Source organism: Girardinichthys multiradiatus, chromosome 2 (genome assembly GCF_021462225.1).
Source record: "Girardinichthys multiradiatus isolate DD_20200921_A chromosome 2, DD_fGirMul_XY1, whole genome shotgun sequence".
In the NCBI taxonomy this organism is placed as follows: domain Eukaryota; kingdom Metazoa; phylum Chordata; class Actinopteri; order Cyprinodontiformes; family Goodeidae; genus Girardinichthys; species Girardinichthys multiradiatus.
Window position 1 is genome coordinate 48,058,131 of NC_061795.1, and position 21,739 is coordinate 48,079,869.

Consider the following 21,739-nt stretch of genomic DNA (forward strand, 5'->3'; position numbering starts at 1 on the left):
TTCATAATGTTCCATTTGCTTGTTTTTGTTGTTTTGTACTAATTATTTTAATAATTTAATGTTTGCTCAACACTTCCCCTTATGTTCTGGCAAGAATGCCAAAAATCAAAGAAGAGATATTTATAACCATCATATTTTGTCCAGTTTTAACTTCTCTTCATTAGTTCCCTTTTAAATCCAGAGCAGAATTTAAAAAAGGCTCCATCTTAAATGTAAAGTCTCATAACAAAGCAATGCAACCATATGTCTACTGTGGGGTGTATGGTGTCTGTGATCAGTTTACAGTGAGCATTTGAAGTAAATAAATAGTAAATTGTGATTTTAACCTGGGTATACCTAGGATAAACTAGGACTGTAAGTAATTGAATTTGAATGTGTCCAGATTATTGTATTATACTGATTTGATATTGAGAATTGGAGAGAAGTTGTTTTTTTCTTGAAAATTGCCTTGAGATGACATTTGTTGTAAAATGGTGTTGTATAAATGAACATTTTTGAATTGAACTTAATGAAAAACATGTTTTTTTTTTCTGTTAAATATAGACCTTAATCTGACACAGCAGTGGACAAGCTTACATTTTCCTTCCATCCCCCTTATATTTTAATTCTGACATTTATCTTTATATTCAAACCTGATCATTTTAATGAATGAATGAATTTCTTTTTACCTAATATCCCATTTGGAGCTCGGATGTAATGCCTTCCCTCCGCCTGCATCGACTCGCTCGTCACTCGACTCTCTCTCTGCACACCAAAGTCGCTGCGCTCCGATCACTGCTGCAACTTTTGCAGAGACTCCTCACTCCACAGACATGTCGCACAATAGCTGAAGTAAAACTGTCATCGCGGCTCATCATTTGGGCCAACGCAAAAACGTCGCAGGCGAGGATCTACAGACGCGCAGCCCGGTCGCTCCTCCGCCGCCTTCCTCGCATCGGACCCCGGCTTTAATAAAAAGAACCGACCTGGATATGAATTATAAGCATTTTATCCACTAATGAACTGGGCCAGTAATGCAGGAGACCGCGGAGACCCTCTCATCAGTGTTTCAAGATGGCAGATTTTTATTGAGTTTTGAACAGAAAGCTCGCTTTATTCTTTGCCATGAATAACAGGAATCCTTGCACCGATGGCCCCTGTATACGAAGGTAAGGGATTTTTCCTTTTAGAAATGTGCTGTTTTTACTCTGTGCGGCTGGAGCCCGTCAGTAGTGTGAACACACAATTGAACTGCAGCTCACACTGATGGAGGAAAAAAGCTTTCATTCTGTTAAAGCATCACATCATTTATATTATTATCATATTTTTCAAGCCTAACCTAAAAGGTTGATGAAAGCCCAACAGTTTAGTGCATTGGAGCCAATAGGGAGACTGTCTGCTCAGTCAGATTGTGGTGTCCGTTAAAATCGCGCTGATTAGGCACCAACCAAATCACCCAGAACAAGCAAAGCAAAAATACAACAAACTGCATGATCCAGCATGTGAAGACGATGTTCAGTCCTCATGTTGCTTCCTGGTGGGAATTATATCCCTGCTTTGAAGGGAGAGAGGGGATGAAAGAGAGGGTCGGAGACCGATCGGTCCCGGTCGCGTCTGTTTTCAGTCTCAGCGTTACTCCTGCATCTAATTATATCTCAACAAATGCAAAATCTGCAGGACTTTTCACGTTTTTTGGTGCAGCGTAGCAGGGATTCATTTATATATATCTGTTTGAAGTCAATCCTAAATGGCAAGAGTCGATATCGTTGCAGCATGGTGGCTGTAACTAATGCGTTTGAGTGAATGCGAGTCCGCATGCTTCGCTAAATTAGATGCCTTCTTGCCAAGATTTTTTTATGCTTATGGGCAATTTCACACATTTCACAACATCTGTTATGAATAATGTATTTTCAAAGTGGGTAATAATTAAAACAATGCAGTGCAGATTTATCCGTGCATTGAGTCCAACAGCAGAAAATACTAAAAAAATAAACTGCATCAACAAACAGGATCTAATGTGCACATTTTATAATCTTTAAAGTATTTAATTCACTTTAAGCGTTCTATTATGAGAAGTCTTTAATGATGCTCTCCACGCAAAATTGAACATCGGACCTTTAATATAATTTATTCTATAAGGAAACTGAGTTATACGTGCTGAAGAGTAACTGAAGAGTAGTACATCCAAATGATAAGGCTTGATGTTTCCCATATTTATATTTTTTAGCAGCCTCATGTTTAATTTGTGTTTACTCTATAGTCCCTCTGCTGGTGTTAAAGGGAAGCCCTGCCTTCCCTATTCATGAGCACCATCAGGGAGGAGAGGAACTCAGCAGTAGTTCTTCAATACATATTAAAATATGAAAATGTCTCTACAGAATAAAAAATCACTACTAAAAGTGGCTCCTTACAGGTATATGTATGGTATATAAAATGGAGCTATATAAAACAGTGGATCTTTCAGATGAAACATTTTTTTTACTTGTGTTTTGTCCCGTGGTAATTTTGTAGTGATTTTTCATTAGGCGTGTTGAAGCTTAGAGGCATAGCTCGACTGGTTCTTCAACCTGAAAAGGAAAGTTGAAATGAGACTCCTATGCAAAAGGTAATTAGTGTAAATTACATTCCCCGATTTTCCCTTCACCACGGAGAGGTGGAGAAGGGAAGAGAAAGAGGCAGCGGGGGGAATTAATTACCTTGCCTGTCCTCCTCGGCATTAGAGAGGGCTGTTATGTAGAGCAGTCATGGAAATGACCAAAGTCTCCTGTGGAAAATAGGTTTGGGGGTGCTTCACATAGAATGGGACCGACTATTATGGCAATTAATCACCCTTGGCTACGGAGAAAATAACAGTTTAAATATATGATTAACTTCCTATGATTGTTTAAAGATTGTTGAGAAACACTTATAGCACCTTGTAAAAGTATTCAAACACTGTGGCGTTTTTGAATTTTGCTACTTTACAACAATCTTTGTAATTGTTTTCTTTTATTGATAATGTTTGTGAAAGATCAATTCTAAGTAGTACAAAATTGAAACTGTAAAAAGTGGAAGAAAAATTATACATAATTTTCTTAATATTTCACAAATAAAAATCAGAACATATTTGCATGTATTAGTATTTAACCTATAGGGATGCTTCCCTGTCTCTGCTGGAGAAAAGCATCACACATGATGCTGCCACCAACAGGGTATTTTCAGGTTAATCTGCAGTGTTATTCATTTAGCATTTTGCATATAAGCCAGAAAGTTTAGTTTTGATCTCATCTGAAAGGAACACCATGCTCTTCATGTCTGCTGTGTCTCCATCGTGGCTTGTGACAAACTGCAAACATGACTTCTTATGGCTTTCCTTTAGCAGTGGCTTTCTTCTTGTCTGTTCTATAAAGGCTAGATAGGTGAAGAACTAATTGTTGCCCTGTCAACACATCCTCCCACCCGAGGTCTAAATCTCTGCAGCTCCTCAAAAGTTAGCATCAATGCTCTCCTTGCCTGTCAGTTTTGGTTGTGACATACTACTTTAACCTCCGAATGATGGATTAGACTGGAAAAGATCAAGGGGTGTGAAAACATTTAAAGAAGTTTTGAAAGTGGTAGTTTTTTGTGACATGTTTGTCGTTATTCTCTGGCTCAGGCAGAAGGCCATCAGGCAGATCAGCTGGCAGGAAGGGTAGTAGTGTGACCACCCTGGGAGCCCGGTCTCATAGCTCAAACTGACACCTTGATGGATGTCTGATGAATGGAGCAGGTCCAGGAGCCCCCAGCTGTGGAAAAGCTAATATTCATACACAGCCAAACTCCTGTCGTCCCACACGCCCTCCCTCCTGCCTGGCTAGATATGAGTTTTGTGGTGTGCTCATGTGTGCATGGGCATATGTCTATATCTGCCTGTGAGTCCCTATATAAGCACTGTCTGCAAGAGGATTAGACAGCTGCAGAACTGGGCACTGGCATGAAGGCAGCATTTGCAGATCTACTGCTCACTGGCCCACATGTACTATTCCATAGTGGATTCATTCACTTCCACCTGGAAAAAACAGTCCAAGTATAACTCGGGAGCTGCTGCTGCTGATGGTGGTGGTGGTGACAGGCAGCATCGCAAGCAGATTAATGATTTATCCATCCACACAGCCATTACGTGTTAATGCAACTTTGAATTACCTCGTGGTTTCCGAGAATAGAGAATGTGCCCTGCTGTCGTTTAAGTGAAAAACAGAGACGAGCCGAAGCAGCAACTTTTCCCAGAAAGGTCTCCCAACTCTCTCCCACCCTCTTTTCTTCATGCTTGTTTTGAACAGTGTGATTGATATCTTCCTCACTGACTGTGGCCCAGGCCTAGGCTCCAAGGCTGCAGCCTTTTTAGCTTTGATTAGAATTGCAGGAAAAAACCCTGGGGACCTTTTGGGGCCATTGAAGGCCACACCCTGAGGCAGAGACAGGGAAACCATTGGAGAGTCTCTCTTCCTGATTGTTATGACAAGCAGGGCGGTGTGTTTAGCTCTTCAATGTCCACAGTAAGGAAATGCACAGATATGGGGGAGGAATAGCTCAACGGTTATCATGAAAAGGTGATAGATACACTCGGCAGTAAAGAACTGGGACTGCTGCTAAACTTTGTTGGTGAAAAGGAGAATGTTTATTTCTTTCATGTTTAACTTGGATCTCTGTTCATTTTCATCATTGTATTATTTCAGTGTTACACATTATTTGCATTTGGCATAAAAATATTCAAAAAGTGGTTCAGTTTCTTTTACATGTATTGTTTTTCTCTGTTCCAAGCTTCCTAGCTGGTAAAGAACCGGTGGTAAGAGAACCTCTGTTGATTCATTGATGCATTTAACAGAACAGAGGCCGAATGTTTTCTTTTAAATGGAGACAATGACACAGTGCTGCGGAAAACAATTTCTTCTGTTTTTGTTCAGACAAAGATCTCAGTCAGTTTTCGGTCCTGGCTTAGACTAGGCCACTTTGAAAACGGAAGTTGACTTGCTGATGTGCTTTGGATCTTTGTCCTGCTGCTGAATTTTCCATTAGCAGAGTTAATGGTTCTATCAATTCCAGCAAGTTGTCAAGGCCTGAAACAGCAAAGCAGCCCCAGACCTTCAGACGACCACCACCATGTCCGGCTCTCCTTAAGATGTTCTTTTTTTCTAAAATGCTGTGTTAGTTTCCTGCCAGCCACCTTCCCAAAAGTTTCACTTTTGTCTCGTTGGTCCGCAGAATATTTTCCCAAAAAGCCTTAAGAATCATCAAGATGGTTTTGGTAAATGTGAGACGGACCTTTGTGTTCTTTTTGGTCAGCAGTGGTTCTGGCCTTGGAAACCTCCCACAGAGGCCCAATTTCTCTTTCTTATTGTTGAATCATGACCTCTGACCATAAGTGAGGCCTGCAGAGTGTTAAATGTTGTTCTGGGTCCTCCTCTGACCTCTTAGCTGAGTCATCGATGCGTTCTTGGAGTAAATCTGGTGTGGCGGGGTACATATATTGACCTTCTTGTGTACTAAAATAGCTCATAGGTGCGATGTGTGGAAGCAGATGGGTGTTAGTCAGAGATTATGTCTGAGTGGGTGAGACAGATCTGTAATGACAGGTTACTTAAGGCCAGTCCAGCATGTATAAGCAGAAACCTTCTAGCTATTTTCGAAGGCTTAGGTTTGGGGGTCTGGTTGGGCTCTCACCGGATCCCCACTCTCACCCCCCATCTCTGAGGTCCATAAGCCAGAAGACCACATCAGTTACTGACATTATTTAGTTTTTTATCAAAGTGGGAAGGAGAGAAAATGGCTGAGAAGGAGCCTCAACCTTGTCAACTGCTTAGACGAAGCATTTCCCTGCTGGTTTTCCAGCATTTGTGACAGCTCTTTCTTCCCCCAGCAGTTTTGTTTCCCAAAACACCAGTTTTGGGGGACACCAGTGGAAGCGGTGTCGCCTTAAGTTACAGAAATAAAATATCTGGTTTTTAAACTCAATGATACAGAAAGAAAATGTTATGTGTTTGAAATAAAACTTTTATTATAAAGGATTTTGTTTTAAAGCTCTAAATGGGGGGATCACCTAACATGGCTGTTACTCTAATCGAACTGTGAGATGTTGGACCTTTCATACCTCTATAATTAAGGCAGATAGGACTTATTGTTTGCTAGACAGGCATGCAGAGTCTGTACCTTATTACAGATCCTTTGCTTTGATCTAGCATGAGAGCAAGGGTTCAAACAAAGGTTCACATTTTACCATTTCTCTGCACAGCGCAGACGGAATCAGGCTTTTGTTAACTTGCTCCTGTTAGGAAGTAATTACACAAAGATTCCTCCTATATCACTTCATATGCTGAGGATTATTTTTCATGTATGTGAATAATATTGCATAGCAAAGATTGAAAATGATCTGCATTTTGCTCAGACACTATACTGCATCCTAACTTTGCAATCTCTCATCATTTGTGGATGACTCCCCCAGTTACCGCCCGGTGTTTCTCCACCCTACCCCCATATCTATCTCTTATCTTGTCTCCCATCCCGCTCTGTTTGTTGATAAGCCGAGAGGCCATTGGCCAGCACACATGGAGCCCATGTGACATTTCAGCAACAGCCCGATGGCCAGATTGGAAGCCCACATGCACGTTTGTGTGTGTGTGTGTGTGTGTGTGTGTAAACCGTTCTTGGCTCCTTTAAGATGAGGTCTGGCTACTGTAGCTGTATTGTTCTCACCAATCAAGCCCCAACCCATAAACCTTCAGGCCCTCCTGGATGGTCGTATTGCCTCGTCTCATCTCTGCACCCCCACCTAAACCAAACCACAGCCTGCTTTTACTGCATATTGTCCCAGCTCCTAATCCTATTGTTTGTGATGTATGTCCCCTCACACCAGTCCATTTGACATTGCTGTCTCTGGAACAGAGCTCCCAGAACTGAGTAATTTTTTTAGCAGCTCATCTGGCCTTTTAGTTCGATACAGCATGTGTATAAACTTTGATCTTCATGTTTTCTGATGTTAGAACCACAAACTTTGATGTGTTTTTCATGATAGATCAACACAAAGTAGTGCATAATTGTGAAGAGGAAGGGAAATGATACCTGGTTTTAAAGCTGTCTTTCTAAATTTCTGAAAAGTGTGGCGAGCATTTCTTTTCATCCCTGAGTCAGTTGCACATCTGGTTATCTGCAAGTCTTCGAAGGAATGGCTCCAATAAGGCAGGGTCAGTATATAACCGTGACACACTTTTCAGACAAATATTTGTAAAAAATGTTTAAACCCTTCTAGAGGATTGGGTTTTTCTTTTTTTAGTTTTTCTAAATATACTCGTACTCGTCGTCTTCCGCTTATCCGGGACCGGGTCACGGGGGCAGCAGACTCAACAGAGACGCCCAGACGTCCCTCTCTCCAGACACCTCCTCCAGTTCCTCCAGGGGGAGCCCAAGGCGTTCCCAGGCCAGCCGAGAGACATAGTCCCTCCAGCGTGTCCTGGGCCGTCCCCTGGGCCTCCTCCCGGTGGGACGTGCCTGGAACACCTCCCGAGGAAGGCGTCCAGGAGGCATCCGGTATAGATGCCCGAGCCACCTCAACTGGCTCCTCTCGATGTGGAGGAGCAGCGGCTCTACTCCGAGCCCCTCCTGGATGGCCGATCTCCTCACCCTATCTCTAAGGGAGTGCCCGGCCACCCTACGGAGGAAGCTCATTTCAGCCGCTTGTATCCGGGATCTCGTTTTTTCGGTCATGACCGAAAGTTCATGGCCATTGGTGAGGGTAGGAACGTAGACCGACCGGTAAATTGAGAGCTTTGCTTTTTGGCTCATCTCTCTCTTCACCACAACGGACCGGCACAGCGCCCCCATTACTGTGGCAGCCACACCGATCCGTCTGTCGATCTCCCGCTCCATTCTTCCCCCACTGGTGAACAAGACCCCGAGATACTTAAACTCCTCCACTTGAGGCAGGAACTCCCCTCCAACCTGAAAAGGACAAGCCACCCTTTTCCGGTCGAGTACCATGGCCTCGGACTTGGGGCTTGGGAGTACCCGGCCTTCTTGGCGTCCCTGTCGGGGGTGCTGGATAGTGCCCCTCCCGGGGACTCCATTATTCTGCTGGGGGACTTCAACACCCACGTGGGGAACGACAGTGACACCTGGAGAGGCGTGATCGGGAGGAATGTATATATATATATATATATATATTTATTTGGGTTCTGAAGGCAGTTTGTTACTTTGGATTTTATTTTTTTGGGTATCAGAGTAAAGAGGGCAAAACACAGACAGATATGCAGACGGATGGGGGAGGTGGTGGGGTTAGGAGACTAAGGTTGGTGTTTCTACCTTTTAATCTTCTGTGTTCTTCTACAGAAACACATTTATGATTTTTACCATGTATGGCCAGAATAAGTGACACTGTCAGACCCGTTGTACCACTGGTTTCAACCCCTTCCCAGTCATGGTTGACAAGTGGAGCGGTGGGCGGCTGTTGGCTGCCCCTTCACAGATGGCTGCAGGTATAGCGCTACGCTTGGCTGATAACCAAAGGACTTCAAAGCTCAGATGAGTGCTCAAGCTAATTTCTGTCCAGACCCAGGAAGCAAAAAGGCAGAGAACAGAAAGGAGGCAACAAAAGATGAGAACCTGTGCAGTCAAAAGAGTCAACAGGCATGGAATTGAGCAGCTTTAGCCTTCTTTCTCCCCTTGCTTTTTCTGTCCCGTTGTTTCTGCCTTATTGTAGAGTTACTCTTTATTTTTGATTTGTTGGTTTATCAATATTTTCCTCTCTTTTATTAATAAGTTTAACTAGGCACTGATATGAGATGGGCCAATATCGATATCCAATGTTATCCAATGTTAGTATTGCCATGATGGTCGATAACAATATTTACCGATATTAAATATATTTATATTTCCGTACCTTTTCAACACCACGGAAAAAACTACCGCACTGCTGTCCTGCTGCAGCACCGCACAATCATGTGCTGCATCACCATCACTGTCACATTACCAAACAAATACCACATGCCCAACCGATGTTAAGTTATTTCCATTCAGTGTGTTCTAGTGTTTATTTTAGGTATTCATTCCTAATTCACTGCATTTCTCTTAATTTTGCTCAGATGTAAGTCTCCTTTTTAAAGAGATGGCAAGATCAGCAAACGGTGGTACTATTAAACCAAAGAAGGAGGTGAAATTTTAAGCATCTTTAAATTGAGTGAAATTGTCTTTGTATCTGTTTCAAATTCACCTGTTAGAGAGAAAATAATCCCTTTGTTGGTGCTGAAGGCTGGAAGAGGAGCTTTAATGACCTTTAAAAGAATGTTGAGGGAAAGATGTTAAAAAAACATTGTTTCTGTTATTGAGAACAATCCATCTCCAATAACCCTCTAATTCTTGGCTTGAGAAAAAGCACAGTGCCCCAGTGAGAAGTATTTCTCCCCCTCTAAAGACATTAGAAATACATCTAAAAACATTCAGCTGCAAGTAAATTGTCCTGCATTTAGCACTTCGGGTGTTTTTACTGAAATAACCTTGTAAATGGTTTGCAGAACTTATTATACTTTTCCCTTTAATTTTTTTAACAGCAAAGAGACTAAAATAGTATTTTCTCTGCCCTATTTTGTTTTGGCAGGTAAAATATATAAATAGGGAAAGTTTATTTCTAAAATACAGTGTAAACCTTAAAAAACCTTTTCATGCATCCATTCATTGTCTACAATGGATGGATAATACTTTGTTGAAAAACCTTGTGATTCAACAACAACTGGTGCTGTTTCCCACTCTGCAGGGCAAAGGTTCTCCTTATCTGTTTTATTGTGAGCACATCTCTGTGACTCAGATGATTTTCTGTTAGATTTACTTCTGGACTCCTGCTTGCCCATTTAAAAGATGGAGCCATTTTTTGTGGATATTGGTGAATTCTTGGAACAAAATTCCCTTTCAGCTTTCTAGCTGAAACCTGAAGGTTTTAGTCCAAAACTGAAAACCAGTATTTTGAACTTACAATTTCATTCACATTGACAAAATCCCCTGTCCCATCTGAAGAATAGCAGCCCCTGATCATGAGGCTTCCACCACTGTGTTTCGCTGTATGTATGGTGTTTTCATTATTTTTGGTGATGCAGATTGTTTTTTGGCTAAACATACCTTTTGGAATTGTGGCAGAAATATTTTTGGAAACAAATATTTGTTTCATTCAACAATGACGGATTCTTCCACAGTTGTTAACAATATTTTAAGCAGGTCTGGACATGTTTTTCTGGAAGAGAAATTCAGATAACTTTCTGGCTTCTATGTTTAGCTCTAATGCTTGGTTGAGACATATGGAGAACACAACCAGTTGTTGGACATTTCTGCTACTCCTTCAATGTTCCCATCAGCCTCCAGCTTCAGCATTTTTTTTTTCAGCTTAGCTCCATCCTTGAACTTGGAGGCCTCCTTGCCATTACCCTAATCTTTAGCTTCCTTCACAGATTTTTTTTTTTCAGATTAAAGTGGGGACTCCGGCTGGGTTGCTTCAAAACATTAATATTACTTCTGGTCTCAAGAAACATGTTGGTCAAATCAAAAGATGAATTTATGTCTAAATCTGTCAGAGGTATGAATACTTTGGAGAAAATGAATACTTTTCTCCTATGGCATTAGTTAAAAAAATGTCTCATCTTATCTCAGGAAAATCCTACAGTTGAACTTTATTTTAGATCAATAGGATTCCCTATAATTGATGTTAGATGAGTACCTTGATTGGTCAGAAAGGAAAGTATTTGTCTCAGTGTTTATGTACATACAGTATAAAAAGCTTTTTTATATACTTTACATTTTGGTTTAACTATACAAAAGAAAAGATTTATAGTAAATGAGACGAAGCAGGCCTCTTGCTTTGAATTACTTGGCTGAAGTTTGTTTTGGTATAGAAAAAAGAAAAAAAATCACGCTGTGCATCTTTTAAATCCACTCCTCACTTCAAAGCCACATGCCCACTGGGGCTGGCCGGCAGCACTGCCTGAAAGCCTTTTGAACTGACCCCTGCAATCCGTCTGACAGACGGAGATGGAGAGGGAAAATGGGAGCAAGATGGGGAGTGACAAAGCTGGGTAAAGTAAGGCAGAAATAGAAGAAGGGTGGTATTGGAGCTGGGGTCGAGAGATGAATACCTTCATCTAGGGGCCCATTAGCCTCAGTGGCACAGTCAGAGCTCGGGGGGTATGAGGAGTGGGAGGGAATGGAGGTTAGTTTAAATGGGGGGGGGGGGTTGTCATGGTGTTGGCTGACTTTTTGGGAGGTTGAGGATCTCCTACTTTTTCTTACTTAACCTGCTGCCACCTTACATCTGTGATCGGTGTTGTTCCAGCAGGCCTCTGAGTCCTCCATTGCCCCCTGGCAGCACCCAGCAGCTGCTAACCCACATAAGCTTGTTTACACCACTCCAGCATTTTCAAATATGCTGGCTGAGAAAAGGCCCAAAATGTCACTTTTAGCTCCAGAACAACGCAGACAACTTCAGCTGTGTTGACTTCGCTGGGCTTCAGTGACGAGGAGTGTTTTGTTTTCAGAAGCATTAAGCCTAAAAGACACAAATGTGTCAGCATTATTTGGTGTCTGTTTCTCAGCTGTCAATTTTAATGCAGTGATTAAAACCCTCCAGCCCGATAACAAAACTGCAGCCTTTATACTTTAATCCTGATTATGTTTTTGAGATTTGAGCTGTTTTCAGACAGTAGAAGTCCATTTTGGTTTTGCCCACTCTTGGGCAAGCTCGGCATCCAGGCCCAGCTAATCTGGATTTCTACTAAATAAAAATGCTAAGAGTGTGAACTACTGGTAGTAAAACTGAGCTGCTTATAAGCTTTTAACAGAACCTCACTTCAGAACGTCTGAACTGTCCCTTTAAAGACATAATCTTTTACGGACTTGCCATCCGTTTCTTTTTCCTCTGATTTGTTTCAACATTTCTCAGCTCCTGTAAGACTGAATTTAGAAACATCTCAGATCTTAGCAACATATCTAAACTGGGAAATCTCCCAGCAGATGAATCTTCACCTGATTAATTCACAAATAAATGTTTCTTAGTATGTTTGTATGTAATTACCAAACAAAGCTCTCATTATTCAGTTGAAAATGTTCCCTATACAAGCAAATTCAGATATAGACTTTGTGTACATGGCAGATGGTCAGTGTAGCCATTCCCCAGCTTGTTTGTGCTGCTGTTGGTGACGGAGGACACTGTAAATATAATCAGCTAAATCCATGATTTTCATGCTGATTCAGATGAAAGAGGCTGAGTTGGCCAGACTTATTTATTTCCTCAGCTCTGTGGCTAAAAGGGGCTCATCAGCCATGTTTATGACAAAGTCAGCTGGACTGAGGACACATATGCCTTGCAAAAGTGTCGAGTGTTTGTGCGTGGCAGTAATCTTCCCAGGTCTCACTTTGTCAAAGAAAGGACAGACAGAGCAAGAGATGCTGCAAGAGAAAAGATGAAGCCAGATAAAAACACATTATTAAACATGCATATTAATGAGTCACCTGCAGTAAGAAGACACAAGAACAGGTTGAGGTAACTTGGATTGAAGAAAAGGTCTAGATTTTTCTGATCTATTGCCTTCATAGACCCTGAACACCAAATTCACACATTCCTTACAAATGTTACACACTCTTACTGTCTGGGGACACGTGCAGCATCCATGCCAAGGGGCCGGGGGGCTTATCCAGTTAATTCCTTGTTCTTGATGCTGCTTTTCACATGACAAAGATTTACTTTTTCTGATATTTCTAGAAGTCATCAGAAGTAGCAGCAATCATAAATTTGCATTTGCAAAAACACATGGACAGTCTCAGACATGTAGAGATAGTTACCCTGGCATTCACACATTGCTGCACAAATTTATTGTTCTGTAAGTGCTGTTACATTTGATTATGGTAAGCTTGTTAAACAAGCATTTAAGCGGACTTCCTGGTATGCTTTGCATTGTTTTGATGCAAAATAACCCAAGTGAGCTTGAGGACCAGACATTTTCTGGTCATCAGTTTATTTTCCAGTAGACAGCAGAATTCATGGTTAAAATAATTACAGCAATTGGTTCAGGTCCTGAAGAAGCAAAGCAGCCCCAGACCATCACTCTACCACCACCTTCAAACTCTCCCAGTTTGCTGACTAACTGGTGCATGTGAGGCCAGCAGAGCTTTAGATGTTCTGGGTTCTTCTGCGACCTCCTGAATGAGTCCTCATTGTGCTTTATAAATAACATTTGTTCATTTTTGGATAATGGTCCTCACAGTGGTTCTCTGGAGTCACAAGACAATGTTTTTTAACCCTTATAGATCTCAGTGACTTTGTTTCTCATCTGTTCTTGGATTTCTTTATAGTGGGGCATGATGTGTTGCTTTTTAAGATGTTGAAGCTTATTTGAGGGATTTCTTGATCCTACAGTTCTGGGAGTAATCAGGCCTCAGTATGGCTCATTAAATCGAACTCATATCTCCAGACAATATGATTAATAACTGTCAATTCCTGATTTAACAGAGTACGGGAGTCCTTTTCCACATAGGGCCAGGTTGAATGAATAACTGTTACTGACAGTGAACTTCTAAATGCTTTTCTGTGTATGTTTGTAACAAATATTTGTAATGTTCCTTTAAGTTAACGTATTTGATACAGAATTTAGTGGAGCGGAAGTAATGTTCAGTCCAGACTTTTTAGAGTGTGACACAAGCAAGAAACGACCATGCTCAGCACGGGTTTCTGTATCTCATCGCCATCTTCATACAGAGCTTAAGTGTTTAAAGGACTCGTGTCAAATATTATGGTTAAGTTATATGTTGAGTCAACTTTTTGATCTGCTCGTTGAGAAGTGTGAAGTGCAGCTCCGAAGTTGATCGTATTTCTCCCGTTTGGTTACAGCAGGCAATGAGGTGCATTCAAGGTGTCTGTTAATTTGAGTTTCCATGTAACGTAATGAAACAGACATTTTAGGTTTGTAAATTCAATATGTTCTAGTCACGGTGTTATTGCAAGGTATGTTGCAAGTCTAAATTCACTGAATGTATAAGAAAGTAATTATCGGTTTAGGAATTGTGATGTTCTAAATGCAATTTTTGTTTATTAGTTCTCATGATGGCATCGCTGGGTGATCCTGTTGGTGAGTTTGGAATAAATGGTAAATGGACTGAATTTATATAGCGCCTTCCAGTTATACAGACCGCTCAAAGCGCTTTACACTAGAGCCACATTCACCCAATCGCACTCACTAACGCTCACACATTCATACACCGATATGCAGATCGGCAGGCAACTTGAGGTTAAGCGCCTTGCAAGACGACTACTCTTCCTACTGAGCCACAGTCGCCTCATCTGTAAATCATCTGTATATAAAGAACTTGTCCTCGTGCTGACTGATGGGAGCAACAGTGAACACTCAGCTGCTCCTTGTGAGTGGATGAGAAGGACGTGAACACAACCCAAGTCCAAGGTGCCCACAAAAGATGTCCTTGCACATGACTCCTGCCTCCAGCCAAGAACTGCTACGAATCAGAAAAAAGCGGACCCAAGATTCAGCCAGACAGTACTGAAAGTTTCAAAGGTTTATTCAGCCACAGGAAAATGTCACACAGGTAACACTCCTCACAGCTTCCAGGAATCACTGAGGCAGAAAGAGGGATTAGTGACTTATAGTCTCTCCAGATTTTGCAGGGATCAGAAAAGCCACTAACCTGCTTTTGTCTTGAGTGGAACTTGAAACCCAGAGGGGAAACCTCAGTGGGCGGCAGGCGGCCGGCGATCTCCACCGGCAGGCATAGGCATAAACCAGATGCGCGAAACAAGGTCGATAACCAAAATCCAAATAGTCCGACAGGGAGCAGGCAGATGCATAAATCCAAAAAGCAAGGCAAGGTCAAGAACAATGATCAGACAGGAAGGAACGCTGGATATCTACTCACACAATGGCTTTCAAAAATCTGGCACCGTCTGCTTGTCAGAGTCAGTATATATCAGGGAAGACACAGGTGCTTGGCATTACACAGATTGCACTACACTGCAGCAGCCACCAGGTGCATCTAATCTGCTGATTGCAGCCAGGGAGACAGGGTAGAGCAGACGTGCCAGAATCATAACAAGAACGGGTTTGAATGTCCTAACAGTACTAAGGAAAGACACTGAAGAGTTCTAGTGCGATGCAGAAAATTAACCTGAAGATTACCTGCAAGTTGGGATACTTTAAAGTGCAAGCAAAAAGGTCTTAAGGTGTTCTCATTATATCTGCATCAAGAATATTCAAGTTTACCATAATTTAAAGACCTGAAATATTTGTGCTTTCACATTATTGTTGGTAATTTCAGAACAATGTTACTTGAAATGTATAAGTTTCAAAAGTTTTGGTCTTTAAGTTTGTAAGAATAGACTATTTAAGCGGTTTGCTGATATTCTGCAAGTTTATCTTCTGTCGTGAATACAGTTGAACTATATTTATATTATCAGTCTCTAAGAGGTGCTAATTTAGGCAATCAGAAATTGAGTATGCATTGTTCATTTTTGTGCTTTTGCTAAATCAACCCAAGTGCATTCATTCACCCCAACTGTCTCCAACATGTCAGTTACAAATGCATCTAAAGATGGTGATAAACATTTGGAAAGGAATATTACCAAAACCCATGAACATCCTCCACTGTGCAGTTTTCCTCCACAGGACATAGATGGTCTGCAAGAAACTCAAGCAACATTAGAGGTTCAGCCATCAATGAGTAAGTGTCCACAAACTATGCAAGATGTAGAACAAGCACCTCGCAAAAGCCATCGATCACAAACATTAACTGAAAAGGGAAGAGAAATGTTGAAAACCAGGATTAAAGAGTTGGGACAAAGCTTCAAGATTAAGTATGATAAGTAGAAAGTTCTAAGAAAGGATGCACATCATTCACTTTCTGGCTGTTGTTCAAATGAAGAGCTACAAACCACAATAAACAACATCTCCTGTGCATCCAGAGAGCTAAATACACCATATCAAAATTGGCTTAAGGTGGACATTCCTGATAATAATGCACGATGCAGAATTGATAGTAGTGAAGAGATAACAAGAAATGTTATTGAGACTGCCAGATGTTATTTGAGAGGAAAGAAACCAGTTAACAAGCAATTTATTGGACATGAATCTGTCTTGATGTCTGAGAAATCATATCACACCAGCAAACACTCACAGAGCTCTAGTGCGTGCAAAGAGTCACAAAGATCATCTAGAGTCACCTCCAAGCATTCCAGTGCAACATATGTAAGCTGACAAGAAGCTGCAGTGAAAATAGCTGCAGCTGAAGCAACTCTGGAAATTATACATGAACAACAGTGTCAACAAGCAGAGCTTCTAATACTGGAAGCTAAAGATAAAAAACAGATTGCAGAGCAAACGGCTGAAGCTTGTAGACCACATTTAAAGATGGAAGAAGAAGAAGCCCTGCTAAAGGCAAAACTGGAGATGAAAATTGCTGCCAGGCAGAAAATTGTGGAAGACAAGCAAAAGGAACTTGAACGGTTGGAAGCAATCAAACAGCTAGGTGCTGCAAAGGCATCAAGGCAAATATATGAGCAAGATGAAGATTCAGAAGATGAAATTAGGCAGTTGCTACATAATTGCAAACTGGAAAGGGAGAAGGAACGGGACAGATTTACCTACAAGGGTCAAAATTGTAACTCACCAGAGCTTCCTTTTCCACAACATACCATTACACAGCCACTGCATGATAGCAGTATTGCAACACTTGCTATGGTGTTGGCAGATTCTATCAGTGCCAGTTGACTTCCTATGCCAGAGCCGACTATATTCAGTGGTGACCCACTGAAGTATAAGAACTGGAAGGCTGCCTTACAAACTTTGATAGATAGAACAAATATACTGGCATCTGAAAAAATCTACTATTTAGGCAAGTACGTTGGTGGACCAGCTAAGGAGGCCATTGAAAACTATTTCCTGTTAGACAGAGAGGCTGCTTACATTGCAGCATGGGAAGTTTTAGAGGAAAGATTTGGAAACTCTTTCCTTATTGCAAGGGCCTTCAGAGACAAGCTAAATGCATGGCCCAGGATTGGCTCCAAGGACAGCTTAGAGCTTCAGGAGTTTGTGGACTTCCTGTGTAGCTGTGAAGCTGTTGTAACCCAGATTAATGGATTAGAGATTCTTAATGATTGCAATGAAAATCAGAAAATCCTCTCCAAGCTTTTCGACTGGCTGACTTCAAGGTGGGACCGAAAGGTCTTGATAATAGAAGAAGAAACTGGAAGATTTCTAAGCTTTAGCCAGTTTGTACAGTTTCTCATTAAGGAAGCAACGATTGCATGCAATCCGGTTACCTCACTCCATGCTTCGAAACAATCTAATGGGGAAAGGACCAAAACACAAGGAAAGCAAGGTCATGCAGCTAAAGTTCTATCAACAAACAATGATGAGAAGAGTGCCACGTTAACTTGTGCATTTTGTGAAAGATCAGGTCACAGTTTGTACAAGTGTAGAAGATTTCTGGAAAAACCAACAGCAGAAAGACACAAGTTTGTTCGAGAAAATAAACTATGCTTTGGCTGTCTCAAACCTGGACATCATTCGAGAGAGTGTAAGAATACAAATACATGCAGCACATGAAAAGGCACCTGATTTGCTTACATGAAGATCGAAGAGAACAGAAGTCACAAAGGTTTGAAAGAGTAAAGGAAGGTGATAGCTGCAGGAAAAGAAACGAATCAGTAGAAAAAGATGGACCAAGACAAATAAGTGAGGCAACATCTAACAAAGTTCAGCATGACAACACCAGTACTCAGACATCTGCAATTATTCCTGTGTGGGTTTCAGCAACAAAGGAGCCTGACAAAGACACACTCGTTTATGCACTCCTTCATACACAGAGTGACACAACTTTCATTCTTGAAGAAACGGCGCGTTTTCTAAAGGCCAAAGGCGAACAAGTCAAACTCAAGTTATCTACCATTGCCTCTAAGACCACTGTTGTAGCATGCCAAAAGCTCTCTGGGTTGCAAGTCAGAGGATTCAATTCAGATAAGAAAATAACTCTTCCGACAGCTTACACAAATAAATTCATTCCTGCAAATAGAGATCATATCCCTACAACAGAGACAGCTAGGGCATGGCCTCATCTTGAGCACATTGCTGATAAGTTAGCTCTTCCTCAAAGTTGCGAGGTTGGCTTACTAATTGGCTACAACTGCTCACAAACTCTTCTTCCTAGAGAAGTGGTGTCTGGTGAAGAAAATCAACCATTTGCACAGAGAACGGACTTAGGATGGAGTATCATTGGATATGCCAGCTCATACATAGATGGTGGAGATGTTATTGGAGTGAGCCATCAAGTTATCACAAGGCAAGTGATACCATCACTTCAGCTTCCATCCAGTCCCAGCCATGAAGTTTACTATGTGTGCAGGACACAGATCAAAGAAGTAATCTCATCTGACATAATTAAGGCAATTGAATGTGACTTTAATGAGAATGTCGCTGAGGACAACCACTTCTCCCAAGATGATCTTCAGTTTTTCTCAAAACTGAAACAGGGAATCCGGCACAAGGAAAATGTTCATGTTGAGATGCCTCTCCCATTTAAAGAGGAATGCCCAAAATTGCCAGACAATGTCCAGTGTGTTGTCCATCGCCTCAAGTATCTTGAAAGAAAGCTAAGGAGTGACAGACAGTATTATCAGGACTACAAAACCTTTATGGAGGAGACTATTACCCGCGAGACGTTGAGAAGGTCCCAGATGCAGATCTCCGCAAATGCCCAGTGTGGTATATCCCACACCATGGTGTTTATCACCAACAAAAGCCTGGCAAAATATGCATTGTTTTTGACTGTTCTGCCCGATTTCAGGGAACATCCTTAAATGATCACCTTTTGACAGGTCCAGAACTGACAGATTCCCTTGGTGTCCTGTGTCGGTTTCGCAAGGAACAAATTGTGATCATGTGCAACATCAAACGCATGTTCCACCAATTTCATGTCAGGACTGAGGATCAAGATTTCCTCCGCTTCCTCTGGTGTGAGAATGGAGATTTGGAGTCAACGCCATCAGTGTATCGTAATAAAGTCCATTTATTTGGTGCTGCTTCTTCCCCAGGCTGTGCCAACTATGGACTTAAACATCTTGCCGCAATATTCAAGAGAAAGCTTTAGCGAAACATCTGTCAGCTTCATAGAAAGAAATGTTTATGTAGCTGATGGCTTGACAAGTGTATCTACTGAAACTGAAGGAATCCAACTCGTGAATGAAGCAAGACAGCTCTATAGCAGAGGTAACTTAAGGCTGCATAAGTTCCCCTCCAACAGCAAGAATGTGTTGTCATCCATTCACAAGGAAGAATGTGCTGATGGAGCTAAAAACTTGGACATGGCTCTTGGTGAACCATACATGTAGAGAGCGCTTCGTGTCCAATGGTGTGTCACATCAGATGAGTTCCAATTTAAAGTAGTGGTAAAGGAAAAACCTATCACTAGAAGAGGAGTCTTATCTACAGTGGCATCAGTGTTTGATCCACTTGGATTTGTCGAACCATTCATCCTTGCAGGGAAGAAAATCCTGGCAAAATGCACTGTTCCCTAGTGACGGGGAAAGCAAGGGTGGCTTCTTCAAGGGTGACAACTATACCAAGGCTCGAGCCCCCAGCAGCCGTAGTAGCTGTAGGCACAAGTGACATGCTCCGGAAAGAGCTAGAAATAGAAGGCCTGCAGGAATACTTCTGGACAGATTCAAGAGTCATCCTTGGCTACATCACCAATGATTCAAGGATATTTCACGTTTTTGTAGCAAATCGTGTCCAGCGTATTAAGCAGAGCACTCATCCTGACCAATGGAACTATGTTGCCTCAGAAGACAATCCTGCTGACCACTCTTCTAGGGAACTGACAGCCGTACAGTTAAAGATATCTTCCCTGAGGACACAATGAGTCGTAAGAAAAATGGACAAATCAAAGCAACTGACAAGACAAACAAATTGCACAAATTAAACCCTTTCCTTGGGTGTGCTAAGGGTCTGTTACGGCTGGTGGCTGTATGTGTGTGTTTTGTTTTGTACCATCATCAACAGACTGGCCAGCCGATGTCGCTGAAAAGCGCCGTTTTCCTCCGTGCTATTGGTACCGATGTTTCTGATGGGATCAGATTTCTTCTTCGCTGGATACACTCTTCTTCGCTGTTCCTGACAAACTTGGATCTTCCTGTTGAATTAGTTTGTCCCTCCTTTTGGGGGATTATTTTTAGTTAAATTACTGATTGTTGTGTATTTTGTTAAATTTATAGTCATTGTGTATTTTGGGTTTTACCCCTTATTTCTTTATTTTCATACAGTTTGTACTTCGTTAAGTACCCTCCTTTTCTTTGTTTTGTTAAAAATAACAGAAACTGAACTAAAAATAAATAAATTACTCTTTCATTCACAAAACCAATAACACCCGGTTTGAATGTTTACTTCCCCCTACCCCTAGACCGAGTGGGGTCGTAACATTTAATGGGGGCTCATCCGGGATACCTTTAAATGAATCCTGTGATTGAAAGTGTAAACCTTAGCTTTGTCAGTTCAGAAAGTGATAAGGTCTTGGTAGGCCCCTGTTGTCACTTTTAGTATGGCACAGTTTGACTTAAAACAGTTTTTGGAAAGTCCCTCTCTTGAACTACTAGAGTCATGTCGAAAGGATGATTTGGCACAAATTGCAGCACATTTCTGCATTTCTTATCCTAAGCAGCTCCTTAAGAAGGAACTAAGGAATCTTGTAGTGGAAAAATTGGTAGAACTAGGAGTTCTTGTATTTTCTGAGATATCTGTGAGTTCTGTGGCTCAACCTGCTTTGACGTCTGCTGCTGTAGCTCAGTCCGAGGCCCTTTCTTCTGATGAAGGTGGTGAGAAGGTTTTGTAAAAACCTCCAGCAGTCTCTCCAGATGTGGATGCTGAGGTGGGTGTGGGGAATAAGACTCCTTACACACTCCCTCGGTTTAATCCTCTCTCTGACGCCAGTAGTTTGGCAGGGTCAAAAGCTGATGCTCGGATTAAAGTCCGACTCGCTAGACTGCACCGTGAGGCCCAAGAGAAGGCACAGCAAAGGCAGCTCCAACTAGAAATGAAAAGGTTGGAAATTGAAGCAGAAACTGCCATAAAAATACATCAGTTAGAGCTTGAATCTCAGACTAGAATTAATGTTCCTGCTTTTGCAGTAAACTCCACTACTTCATCTCAAATTAGACCTTTAGATATTACAAAGTATGTTGCTCTAGTGCCTGAATTCTGAGAAGCGGAAGTAGAATTTTACTTCTCAGCTTTTGAAAAGATAGCACAAGCTTTGCAGTGGCCTCCTGAAGCCTGGTCACTTCTGTTGCAATGCAAACTGTATGGAAAAGCTCAAGAGGTTGTTGCAACTCTCCCTCTTGCTGACACCCTAGATTTTGAAAAGGTAAAGGCTGCCATCTTAAAAGCCTATGAACTTGTCCCCGAGGCTTACCGACAAAAATGTAGGTCTTTTAAGAAAAATCCCAGTCAAACCTATGTTGAGTTCGCTAGGGAAAAGGGAACTCTTTTTGACAGATGGTGTTCTTCTTGTAAAGTCTCAAACTTTCTCAGTTTAAAAGAGCTAATTTTGTTAGAGGAGTTTAAGACCTGTTTGCCTGAACGCATTTCCATGCATTTAAATGAACAAAAAGTAGAGTATTTGTCTGCCGCTGCTGTCCTTGCTGATGAGTATGTGCTTAGGCACAAAACAATTTTTCAGTCCAATACGAACAAAATTTCTGTTGTTAAGACGTGTGACACAGTCA

General features: G+C 41.6%; 1 protein-coding gene across 3 annotated transcripts in view; it reads left to right on the top strand.

Annotated features, from left to right (window-relative positions):
• The first annotated feature begins 698 nt into the window (after nucleotides 1-698).
• The window catches only part of hipk2 (homeodomain interacting protein kinase 2), a 123,875-nt gene continuing 102,834 nt past the window's right edge, over nucleotides 699-21,739 (top strand). For 2 of the 3 annotated variants that reach the window (XM_047353000.1, XM_047353007.1), the window contains exon 1: nucleotides 699-1,148. In XM_047353000.1, the coding sequence (XP_047208956.1) occupies nucleotides 1,130-1,148 (19 nt within the window). In that variant the 5' untranslated portion in view covers nucleotides 699-1,129. The remainder of the gene's footprint in view (nucleotides 1,149-21,739) is intronic. The other variant, XM_047353011.1, reaches the window with a different exon arrangement.